Source organism: Arachis hypogaea, chromosome 7 (genome assembly GCF_003086295.3).
Source record: "Arachis hypogaea cultivar Tifrunner chromosome 7, arahy.Tifrunner.gnm2.J5K5, whole genome shotgun sequence".
NCBI classification, from domain to species: domain Eukaryota; kingdom Viridiplantae; phylum Streptophyta; class Magnoliopsida; order Fabales; family Fabaceae; genus Arachis; species Arachis hypogaea.
In genome coordinates, this window is record NC_092042.1 from 80,185,678 (window position 1) to 80,198,705 (window position 13,028).

A 13,028-nucleotide genomic window follows, 5' to 3' on the forward strand; every position below is an offset into this window, starting at 1 on the left:
AAGACAAAAGTATCGACTAAAAATTTTGTCAGAACTAATTTAAAATATTATTCTTAACTTACATAAAATATCTTTGGGTTATTATTTTATTGTTGTGCTAGCATTATTGCGGATTTTGTAATTATTCAATAGCTGCATTAATAAATGTATGTAAATACATAAAAATTCTATTAACACATTTTAATGAAATAAAGTGTCAAACTACTTAAACCAACCAAGCATGACAATTATAATTAGATACTTATATTAGAAATTCGGTTGAATGCATGCAGATATATGGAGTAGTGTTCATGAACAACATTCTTGGATTTGTGGTAATATCTATTCTGATATATGTTAGAGATATAACTTGGAAATTCTCAGCAGATGTTCTTGTCGTTGCCATTGTTTGTGCTGTCATGGGGATTGCCTCTGGTTTTCGCGCCACTTTTCCTCTTTGGACATCACTGCCAGCATACCTCTTATACCTTTATTCTCAAAGATATCATCAACTATGGTTTATGAGCAAGTATTATTAAGTGGAATGAAATGTCAAATGCATCACACACAATGCATGTTATTTTAAATAGTATATACCTATTTTGGTTTTTAAAAATTTTTAGATCAAACACTTTAGTTCTCAATTAAAATTAATTACTCGATTGGTCTTAATAATTAACTTAGTTAATCACTTAGATCCTTTATTCCGTCAACTCTAACGGAAAACAAAATAGTCCCTAACAACTCTAACAGGGACAAAATGGTCTATGATCTCATCTGTTCAGAAATGACACTGTTCTCTCCCAATTTTCATCATATCTCGCATAACACTAACAGTTTAACACTGTAACTTCAAACTACACAATATATTAGGAAACCAATGACTATGTCTCTCAACTACTTGTCGTCTTCGATAGATCCTATGAATCTAGACAACAAGTCTAATTTGTTAAGATCCGTCATCGTCATTGCCATCTCCTTCCTCCTCTCTATCATCTCCATGACCACATTGTCTACCACTCCGATTGCTTCCTTCAGCTTCTTCTCCGAACCAATTCTCAGTAATCGTTTTAGTTTCCATATGAGCGGCAACGGCGACATTGCTCGTTGTACTGATAGCTTGGATGCGAGGTCGAAACTGTCTGCCAACTTGGACTCCGAGAAAGAAGGAATGAAGCATTCAGTGTCTATTTCAAATGAGAATTTGCATATGATGTCGAAGGAGAATTTTCTCATGATGTCCTAATGTCCAACAATTTATATTGCTTGCCGGACAGTGGAGAAAGGCATGCCCTTGGGATAGTTGTGAAACTTGGTTTTGAGGATATCGTGGACGTTGTTGGAGTTGGAGGTGATGTTATCGAAGACATGGAAGTAGATGCTTTTGGTGGGTGAAGTGTAGAGGAGGTGGATGTACCGGTCACAAAGATTTAGGAAGTGTGCGGTACATGACATGTTGAAGTAGTTGCGACACGTGTGACAATTACACCATGGCTTAATCTTGGAGTTAAAGAGGAGAAAGGAAAAGATGGAAAAGAAGATTGTGAAGGTAAAGAAGGAGAGTATGAATGTTAGGGTTATACGAGATATGATAAAAATTGGGTAAGAACAGTGTCGTTTTCGAAAAAAGGGGTCAGGAATCATTTTGTCTCTTATTAAAGTTGTCAGAGATCATTTTGTCCCCTATTAAAGTTGTCAGGGACCATTTTGTCTTCCGTCAGAGTTGACAGAGCTAAGAACCTAAGTGACTAACGAAATTAATTGTTATAGATCAATTGAGTAATTAATTTTAATTGAGAACTAAAGTGTCGGATCTAAAATTCTTTGAGAACCAAAATACGTATATACTCTATTTTAAATTCTGAAAATTGAACCGAATCAGCCAATTCGACTAATCGAAGCAAGAATCAATGGCCAAATTGGTTCGGTTCTTAAACAAAATCATCATATTCCAAACCCCGATATCCTTTCTTGGTTTTTCACTTTCTCCTCTTCAAACGCCTCTCGCTCCCTCTTCCAGCAATCTGCCATTTTGGCCATAGCAATTGTTGTCTTCTCCCATTGCGCTTCCAATGATCGTCACCTTTGCTTCACTGCCCCGTTTTTGTCTCTCTTTTTTTGGACGAACGTCTCTAGTCTCCTATTCCTTTACTGGTGTTGAGATATTTGTTGTAATAGTCAAATTAGTCTCAAAAGATAAAGCATTCTTTAAATTTGTCTGTAAAAGATTTTTTTAATCAAATTGATTTTTCAAAAATTATAAATTAATCATATATGTCTTTCAGTTATTCTACTCACAATTTTCGTCAAGAATTGATGATATGAAATGTTAATTGATAGCATATATAATATATAATATGTTTAATTAGACGTTAACTAAATATATTTACCAAAATCTATTAATTTAGTTATTAGATCATATTAGGAATATAATTTTTATCATTGGAAAAAATGACTAAATTAACAAATTTTTATTAATATATTTGATCGATATCCAATTAAATATATTAAGTATTAAATATGTTATCAATTAACGTTTTACAATATTAATTTTTGAAGAAAATTGTTAATAGAGTGATTGGAGGACAAATATGATTAATTCGCAATCTTTGAAAAACTAATTTGATTGAAAAAATCTTTTAAAAATAAATTTAAAAAATATTTTATTTTTGAAGGACTAATTTAACTATTAATCTATTATTGTTGTGCTGATTTAGTCATTTAGTTGTTAATTTGTCCGTGTTGTTGATTTCTTCTTAAATTTAGCTTCTTACTAAATATAAATGGTAATGACTAGTATTGTGATGGTTAATTGAGTTGTTAATCTATTATATTAGTGTTGTATTTTTAAAATTTATAATAAAATATATTTATATTTTTATATATTTATTTATAATTTATATATTATTTTATTATATTTGATTATATCAATTTAATTAATAATTAGAGCAGCTCAATAATTCGTTCAAAACTTTGACAAGATATTTAGTTACTCCGGACTATAATATACATAAAATATTTATGCTATAAACAGTTAAATAAAAATATTTAAATTAATAATTTTATATTTAACTCTGATTTTGAGTAATTTTCCTTTTTTTTTTGTTAATGTACAGTAAAGAAAAAAACATTTTACTCTCTTTTGCTCAACAATAGATTTATTTTTAATTTTGAAACTAGAGTTAAGAAATAATTAAATTGGCTTAGATTAATTATTAATTATACAATGTAATTAAGAATTTTTTAACCAAATTCAATCAAGTTATCGCACATTAATTATTGCTATTTCATCCTTATCTTTATCTTTTTTATCTTTTCTTGAAAACTTCTTTTTTAACATTGTTGTTGTTGTTGCCGCCGCCTATTTCTTTTGTCTAATTTTTTTCTCTTTTTTTTATTCTCCTTCATTATCATCATCATTATCATCATTTTCGTTTTTTAATTTTTTTTATATATATATTTAGAAGCAAGAGTACAAAAATTATAATGCATAACACAAAATTTTAGTATAAAATACAAAAATAGTACAGTATACGAAATCAACAAAATATGCATAATAAAAAATATGCTACAAAATTTACCACTCTATATATGTTATATTATATAAAAAATATGCTAAGAATGAGTGTTGAACCAAAAACCTCTCATTTATATAGAAAACTTATGACTACTAAATCAAGATCTTTAATCAAAAGTTTAATGCTTTTGTTTATATAAAGGCCAAATTTGTTTAGTGATATACAAATACTAAATTATAACTTCAAGATCTCATTAAAGTATTGAAATTACTTTTTTTATGACCCGAGGGTTGACATGTTATAAACCTGTGGGTAAGATATAGTTTAGTTTTAGTGAAAAAATCAACTCGTAGGTTGGGTTAGGGTTGAGTCTAAACATTATCCTATCCTACTCATTGTCACACCTAAACTTAAACTTTTGGAAAAAGTGATTTCACGACATAGTATCAGAGTTCTACGTCCAAAAAGTAGAGTTTGATTCTTGGTGAAACTCAAAAGAGAAAAAATAGCATAAGACAAGTAAAAGGAGAAAAGAAGACTTATGCAAAAATCTAACAAATCCAAAAAATAAACTCTTGTTTGGAGAAAAGTGTTAGAGATATAATTATTCATGTTGCCTCCTTCTATAACTTAATCTTTGCAAATATTTGTATTATATTAATAAATTTTTGTACTCTTCAACAAAAATTTTTATGCTAAAAAAGCGCAATAATAATAATAATAATAATAATAATAATAATAATAATAATAATAATAATAATAATCTAAAAAATATAAAAAATACTCATATTACCAAGATGTAATTAACATCAAAGTAATTATTAATTATTGTATAATTTAAATATATATCTAACTAGATCAGTAAATCAATGCTGCAACAATTTACAATTTTACAAAAAAATATCTAAATTTATTAACACTTGTCGTATTTAGAAGCTGTCAATACTCATCTACACATGTAAATAAAATTTTTATATCTACACTGAAGAGCTTGCCCACCGTTAATTAAAGTTTATAACTTTGTAAATGCTGAAACTTTTTCTTTTCATTGCTTTCTTTTGCAAGCTTGTAAAATAGTACTAACACAATAACCTTTTATATAAAATAATCCAACTATAATTAAGATAATAATTAATTAAAATTTGACATATCATAAAAAATAACTTACATGTTATTTTAGAAAGAGTTAGATAGTATTCATCATTTTTCTATCGTCTAAACTTTTAAAGACAATAAAATTATTTAAATATCCTAAGAGAGTAGTATGATCAAAGGCTATGTAATCATAATAATAAATCTCCTCGTTTGTACGACAAATTTGATTTCTTGTATTCTACTTTATTCCCTAGTTTCTTTCAAATTTCCTAACTACCTAACCGCTTAAATATGATTTACACTAAAACAGATATAGAGGAATATTCCCAATAGTAGAAAATCCTACTTGTTATGTGATACAAGAAGAATACTCATAACTCATAAGTGACATCTGATTACTACGAAATTCAAGGATACAAAACTTCTAATGTGACATTTCTTATTTTCTTTAATTTTTGTTGCCTTCATGAGAGAAACCCGAATTTTCATTAATATTAATTAGTTGTTATGCTAGTTTAGCTTTTTATTATTATACTAAGATGAACCAATGAACAATGATAGTTGAAAAAAAAATTAGATTTTGGAATTTTCCCTTTCAATTCATCCCCTTTTAACGTGTTATGCTCAATAACATACGCCACATTTTTATTATTTTTTAAGTGCCTTTCTGCCGTGGCGCTTGCTTGGCATTGAGGTTTCCAAAACCTTTTATTACTATTCAACTATTACAATTAGTGAAATGCAATACAAAGAGGAATATTATGTTATAGTTTGCACATTTTATATGATATTATGATATAATATTCCAGTTCAAAAATTTTAAATTATTTGTGTGAATCTCACTACAAAATTTTATAGCTAAAATAACATGAAGGTACCAATTAACATGCAACAACATATACCATAAGATGCCCTCTAACTTTACCTGAAAATTGCTCACTCTAAAATTGTTTAATTTTGTTAGCTATTCTTTTCCTATAAAAAGGAATATATATGGATAATAAGCACCAAGTGAGGGTAATAATAATATTGCTATTATGGAAAGTATGCATAAGTTTGTTCCTCTCGTTTGTCTTATTATTATTATGAGTATGGTTAAAATAGTGTTAGGAACAGCAATCGAAGTGAATAAGGGCATAGTAGGAGTTGTTGCAGACTATAATGATAGAAGTGGAAAAGAGGAAATAGTGGCTATTAAGATGGCATTGGAGGATTTCTATCATTACACCAATCAAAGCTTTGGTCTTCACATAAGGGACTCTCATGGGGATCCCCTTAAAGCTGCTCTTGCAGGTTCATATTTCTTAACTCTCATATTCTTTAATATTTGGGTATATACTATAGGAAGAGTTTTAAGTGGATCGTAGATATCAGTATTTCAGTTGTTTTAACTGTTGATCTGAATTATAAAAAATATATATATAATATATATTAATTGAAATCAACGGTTAAAATAATTAGAACACTGATATTCTTTGGTATACTTAAAATTTTTCTTATACTATATACTTGATGGATCACACTAATTTCAAATAAAAAACACTAGGACGTGTCTCTTAGTCCATTATTTTATTTATTAAGTATGTATGATAGTAAATTAGTATAAGAATTTAATTTGTATACGCTGTAAGTGAAAGAAATTTTACACGTGTATTCACTTACATAAGTCAAAATAATTACTGTTTAGATTGATAGTGTAAATAGCATTTAAAAAAATGAATATGTTTGGATGATTATATAAAACGTTTTATAGTATTTGTGTATCAAAATTAAACTCATAAATATAAATAAAAATATTTTAGAAGAAAATTATACACCGAATTTTGCTAATCTTCATTATATACAATAGATATTAAGTCCTAAAAGGAGTATTAAATGTGTCAATAAAAAAAATCCTGTTAATCCTAAATACACTTTAGTTAAGGGAAGAGTACCTTCCACTTTGGCCAATCTCACTTGTTAAGAAAACTAGTCTTGCCATGAATACTTGTGATTTGGAGAAATAGAAATATACATTCATTCATTCATTAAATTATTTGTGTCTAGAGCCAAATATGCAAACAGACATAGCAAAAAGTAGAGATAAAAAGGCTTAAAATAAGTCCTAACCACAGTTATCTTTGGATTTATTTCAACCAAAAAATAAATAATAACATTCATAATCATCCAATTCTAATTGATTTTGTTTTGCAGCAAGGGACCTTATTGACAAAGAGCAAGTGCAAGCAATTATAGGTCCACAAACATGGGAAGAAACAACATTAATAGCTGAACTTTGCAACCAAAACATGACACCTCTTCTATCCTTAGCAGATGTAACTCCAAATTGGGCAACATCAAAATGGCCCTTCATGGTTCAAACTTCACCTAATGCATTAAAACAAATGAAAGCAGTATCTGCTATTGTTCAATCATGGGATTGGTACAGTGTCAACATAATTTATGAAGACAAAGATGCTTCATCCACAGAATCTTTATCCAATATCTATTTAGCACTCACTGAAGCAGGTATCACAATAAGTAATCTCTTGAGTGTTCCTCCTTTTCCTTCCTCTTCATTGTCCAAAGATCTTGAGAATCTTAGAGATGGCCATTGTAGAGTCTTTGTTGTTGTTAGTTTGTCCCTCAATTTGGCCATAAACCTCTTCGAAACTGCGTCGAAAATGGATATGGTTGGGAAGGACTATGTTTGGATCATTACTGACCCTTTTACAAGCCTTGTTCATTCCTTAAATGCTTCAACTATATCCTCAATGCAAGGAATCATTGGAGTCAAGAGCTATTTCCAAGAAAATGGGAAAAAACATGAGGATTTCTACCGGAAATTTCGTCGAAAATTTAGCCTAGATTACCCTCAAGAACTCAACAATGAGCCAGGAACTTTTGCAGCACATGCTTATGATGCTGCATGGACTCTGGCTCTAGCCATGAGTCAAACCAACAATAATGAAGGTGGCAAATTCCTGATGAACAAGATTTTGCATAGTAATTTTCTTGGCCTAAAGGGAAGAATTCAATTCAATGATCATACCTTAGATCCTACACAGACTTTTCAAATCATCAATGTGATTGGGAAGGGATACAAGGAGATTGGTTTTTGGTCAAATGGACTTGGATTTTCAAGCAATATTGGTCAACATGATGTTAGTTATAGTTCTTCAATGAAGGAACTAGGACAGGTTATGTGGCCAGGTAGACCTTGGGAAACTCCAAGAGGGTGGGCCCTACCAACAATTGAGAAGCCATTAAGAGTTGGGGTCCCTGCTTTGTCCACATTGAAGCAATTTATAAACATAACTCATGATCAATTTCAGGGATTCACTATTGATCTTTTCAAAGCAACTATGGACTTGATGCCCTACCATGTTCCATACAAGTTCTATGCTTTCAATGATACTTATGATGAGTTGGTGAGACAAATTTATTTGAAGGTAATAAGTTAGGTATTCAATATTTTTATGTCGTTCTTGCATGATATTTTTAAGTTGCAGATTTCCCCATATAATGTCACAAATTAATGGTTAATATTCAAATTGGTCTTTCCAATAATTCTTTTTATTAAATTAGTCTCTGAAAAATTTTGTTAACAGTCGTTCCGTTCATTAGATGATAATGTGTTACATTAAGTGTTATGTAGCATGATAATATAACATAACATAACAGTTAATGCCATATGTCACAAAATAATTTATCAACCAAATGGCATTTAATGCCATGTTAATAACCAATTATTTTGTAACACATAGTATTAATCTTTCATGTCAACATGCCACATGACATTTAACATGATATGCCATTATATAATAGATTCATTTGACCTATTTTGTGATTTTTTTTTACTTAATCTATTAACTTATCTCTCTCCAATAGTGTAGTTTATGTCTGATATAAACTTTTTCTAAAAACATTACTTAATGACAATTACTTGTTTCTATTTGAAATGGCATGAAGCAGAATTTTGATGCAGTAATTGATGTAACAATAATCTCGTACCGGTACCAGTATGCCGAATTCACTCAGCCATACACTGATCCTGGAGTGGTGATGGTAGTCCCTTTGAAATCAAAAACAGGACACAGAGCTTGGCTGTTTGTGAAGCCTTTCACAAAGACAATGTGGATCCTAATAGTGTTAGTGATTATCTACAATGTCTTTGTTTTATGGATGCTAGAAAGAAATCATTTCTGTGAACTCAAGGGCTCCATACTCAAACAATATGGCAACATTGCTTGGTTGGCAATGACCCCTCTCGTAAACTTAAATGGTAACATTCAGAACTTTTTACAAGAATTAGCTATTTAATTAGTCACCTCAAAATATATGCAATATCAGTTTAGTCCCTCAAAAATTTAGTAAAAGTAAAAAAACATGTTTGTATTCGTAACATTAGTTTAGTCTTTAAGGCTGCGTTTGTTTACAGAGACAGGACACTGAGACAGGAACACAAAGACACAAAATTGTGTTTGACAGAAGAGACATGGATAGAGACCATGTGTCTAGAGACACTGAATTAGTGTATTTTGTGTCCATCCTAATAGAAAGGACACGGAGACACTAACAAGGGACACAACTTATTTTTTATTATTTTTATTATTATTCTTGTTAATTTTTCATAATTATATTTTTTTATTATTATATTTTTCGTCTCAAATTTTTTGAATGAAAAACATGAGAATAAATTAGATTTTTATAATTTGTTCTAGTTTATTACCAAATAAAATATAAGAGCATAAAATTTTGTATCTCTATCCCTTATGTTTTGTTCTCAGTGTCTTGTCCTATGCTATTCTCAAAAACAAATGCAGCTGTGTATAGCATCAAATAAGATATTGAACTTACAGAAAATAAAGAATCAAATAGATATCTTTCAATAATTAGTCAAGTGATGAATTAACTTGTAACTTGTTTGCCTGTGACTGAACATAGACATAGGAGATAAATTACACAACAATTTATCAAGGGTGGCTATGGTGGTGTGGTTATTTGTGGCCCTCATTATAATGCAGACATACACAGCCAACTTAACCAGCATGCTAACAGTTGAAAGACTTGAACCAACAATAGGTGATGTTGATCAGTTAAGAAATAACAATGCCATGGTTGGATACAGTACTGGATCTTTCTTGAAAAATTATCTTCATGATGTTCTACACTTTAACCCTGCAAACATAAGGCAATTTAGATCACATGAAGAGTTCGCTGAAGCTCTCAGAAGAAAAGAAATAGCAGCTGTCTTTATTGAAGCTCCTGGGGCCAAGATTTTCCTTGCAAAGTACTGTAAAGAGTTTATTCAAGCCGGGCCCATGTATAAAATCGGAGGATTCGGTTTCGTATGACCTTCTCCACTTCAAATTAAGTCTAGGGGCCAGCAACTTTTGTGTTTTTTGGCCAGCACTTAACCATTAAAAGAAAAGTGAGTGATTTCTCATTATTAGATGTAATCTCACACCACTAAAAATACTATTGATGGCCAATTGATGGTTACAAAATACCAAAGTTGCTGGTCCCTAGCATTGCTCAAATTTTAATACTAAAAATTTGAAGTTTGTGGTGATCTGTGTTGTGTTGGATGTTTGCAGGCTTTTCCGCAAGGATCTCCATACCTTCCACTTGTGAACAAAGCACTGTTGGATTTATTTGAATCCGGAAAACAGAGGGAACTGGAGAACAGAATGCTTGCATCAGAGAAATGTGAAGAGTCTGAACCGGACACCGAAACTGCCAGTCTTAGCCCAAACAGCTTCTGGGCCTTGTTCACTTTGACAGCAGGTACATCAACAATTTCCCTCTTGATTTATGTCACCGGCACCAATTGGTTAACCTCCGCGGTGATTGAACAATTGGGACAAGCCAAGAGACGACTCTCAAGAAAAGATAGTCATGTTGCAGAAAGTCCTGTGAACTCTCCACATTCAGATTCACATGTTATGCAACTTCCTCAAGCTTGATGATTTGATTTAGGAGATTGTACAGATAATGAAATAGACCTTAGTCTTTACGTTTCCATCATCTGTTGTATTTCTGTTTCAAAATTATGGAGTTGATAATATCAATCATGGTTAATACTTAATACAATAGGTGCCTGTTTATAATAAGCATGTGTTTCAACTTCTATTTTGCTCCAAGTATCATCTAACTAACTAACTAGTAACTGCAGTTATGTATGTACATGTACAATGTAAATACAACCCCCATAATTAATTTGTCTCAGAACCACTCATTCACGTGAATAACACTATCATATTTTCAATAGAAGAGTGTTAGGAGGTCAACAACTTTTGTGATTTGTAACTATCAAATAACCATTAATAATGATTTTAATGGTGTGAAATTGGTTTGAAATTTCATCCAATGACTCACTTTTTTTTATTGGTTACATGCTGGCCAGAATTTAACGAAGTTGCTGCCCCCTAGACTTTTCCTTTTCGATATTTCAAACTCACCAACACTTACAATAAAATAAAAAAAAACAGAGAAACATTTTTAATTTTGAAAAACTATGTTGATTTTTTTAATAAAAACACACATAATCATACGTATATATGGCCTTTATATAGACAAAGGTTGATGCTAATAAATTCATGACTCTTCCAACCTTTTAATTAGCGGTGAATACACATACTTAGCTAATTTTACTTTTAACTTTGACTATTCAAATAAATAACTTAAACATCTTATTTATTTGACTTTTATTAGTTGACACTCTATAATTTTTAGTATAACTATAAATATCTTAAAAATTTTTCAAACTTCCAAAATGATTAGCTTTGATGATAGTTGTATTCAACTAAAAATTTATTTCATCAATTCTTTAACCATGTTTTATGAAAATTCTAGTTCATATGAGATGGTGCAAGTTAATTTAATTTTTTTTTAATCAACATTGTTTTTCTTAAATCAAATTTGCAAAATTAATCATTTCAAGCATTTTTTTTAACTTGTAAAATAGTTTAGTCTTCAATGACTTTGTAAATATATCAGCAATTTGCTCTCCTATAGGATAGAACTCGATCACAACTTTTTTCTTATTCATCAACTCTCTAATTTTGTGAAATAGAATATCAATATACTTGGACCTTCTATGAAATACTATATTTTTGCAAAGTGTTATAGCTGGTTTGTTATCACAAAATATCGTTGTTGGAGTATTTTGTTTCTCATTCAATTCTTCAAGAATTCTTCTTAACTAAACTGCTTGTGTTGCACAACTAGCTACAGCTAATATTCTGCTTCTACTGTAGAAAATGCTACTACTACTTGTTTTTTCAATGACCATGAAATTGTTCCTGAGCCAACATAAAATGCAAATCCTGAAATACTTTTTCTTGTTTCTATATCTCTGGCCCAATCATTATTAGTGTAACTAACAAGATTCACTTCATTAGTATTTTCATAATAAATGGAAAGGGTGTGGAGTACTTGGTTATCGGTGATTGACCAACAATGGTCCATCTCAGGGACAATGAGGGAACATTTTCTGTGTTGGACGGAGGGGTCAAGGAGGAGAGAGGATAGAGAGCAACAGTTGAGATTCTTCTGTGCAGTGATTTGGAATATGGTTGGAGAGGAATAGAAGGATATTTCAAAATAAAAGCAAAGGTGTTGAAGAAATCACCCACATGACTGTGTTGAGCCACAACGGTGGAGAGGTGTGGACCCCTTTAGTTGTTGATGGCAATGCCGAAAATGACAACGGGGCTTCTTTTAATGGTACTGTGCTTTTTGTAATTGGTTCTTTTGTTGTTTCTATTTGACTGCTCCACTGTACTGTGTTGAGCTCTTTACTTTCAAAAAAAATATATTATCATTTAAAGTACCTTTAATATATTGAAAAATTCTTTTTGCTACGTGCAAGTGGTTGGAATAAAGTTCTTCCATAAATCTGCTAAGCAATCCAACTCCAAATACAACATCTAGTCTGGTTGCAATTAAGTATCTTAGACTTCCAATCAAACTTTTGTAAATAGTAGCATTTACTTCTCTTCTTTTATCTTCTTTTAGCAACTTGAACTTCTCTTCAATCGGAGTAGGAATTGGTTTCGAATTATCCATCTGAAATTTCTTCAAAATATCATTTGCATATTTCTTTCTGTGAAATGAAGATTCTATCATCTTTCTAAATGACTTCAATGTCAAGAAAGTAAGACATCAAACTCATATCCGTCATTTCAAAGTACTTTTATCATAGCTTTCTTGAATTATGCAATTCAACAATTATCTTCATATTATTGCTAGTAAAGATCAAATTATCAACATAAAAGTACACGATCAAGATATTTTCAGATTCAACATACTTGATATAAAGAGTATGCTCAAATGGACATCTTCTAAAACCAATCTGAATGAAATAAGAATCAATCTTCTTGTACCACGCTCTTTGTGCTTGTTTTAATTCGTACAAAGCTTTCTTCAACCCGTAAACTTTATCTTCTTCCC

At 30.6% G+C, this 13,028-nt stretch overlaps 1 protein-coding gene across 1 annotated transcript; it reads left to right on the top strand.

Annotated features, from left to right (window-relative positions):
- Nucleotides 1–1,224: 1,224 nt before the first annotated feature.
- Nucleotides 1,225–10,634, top strand: LOC112701681 (glutamate receptor 2.8-like). The gene is made up of 6 exons (XM_029288073.2): nucleotides 1,225–1,366; nucleotides 5,697–5,885; nucleotides 6,786–8,023; nucleotides 8,547–8,856; nucleotides 9,519–9,922; nucleotides 10,172–10,634. The coding sequence occupies exons 1-6, from the start codon at nucleotides 1,225–1,227 to the stop codon at nucleotides 10,538–10,540; spliced, it is 2,652 nt and encodes an 883-aa protein (XP_029143906.2). The 3' UTR covers nucleotides 10,541–10,634.
- Nucleotides 10,635–13,028: the final 2,394 nt, after the last annotated feature.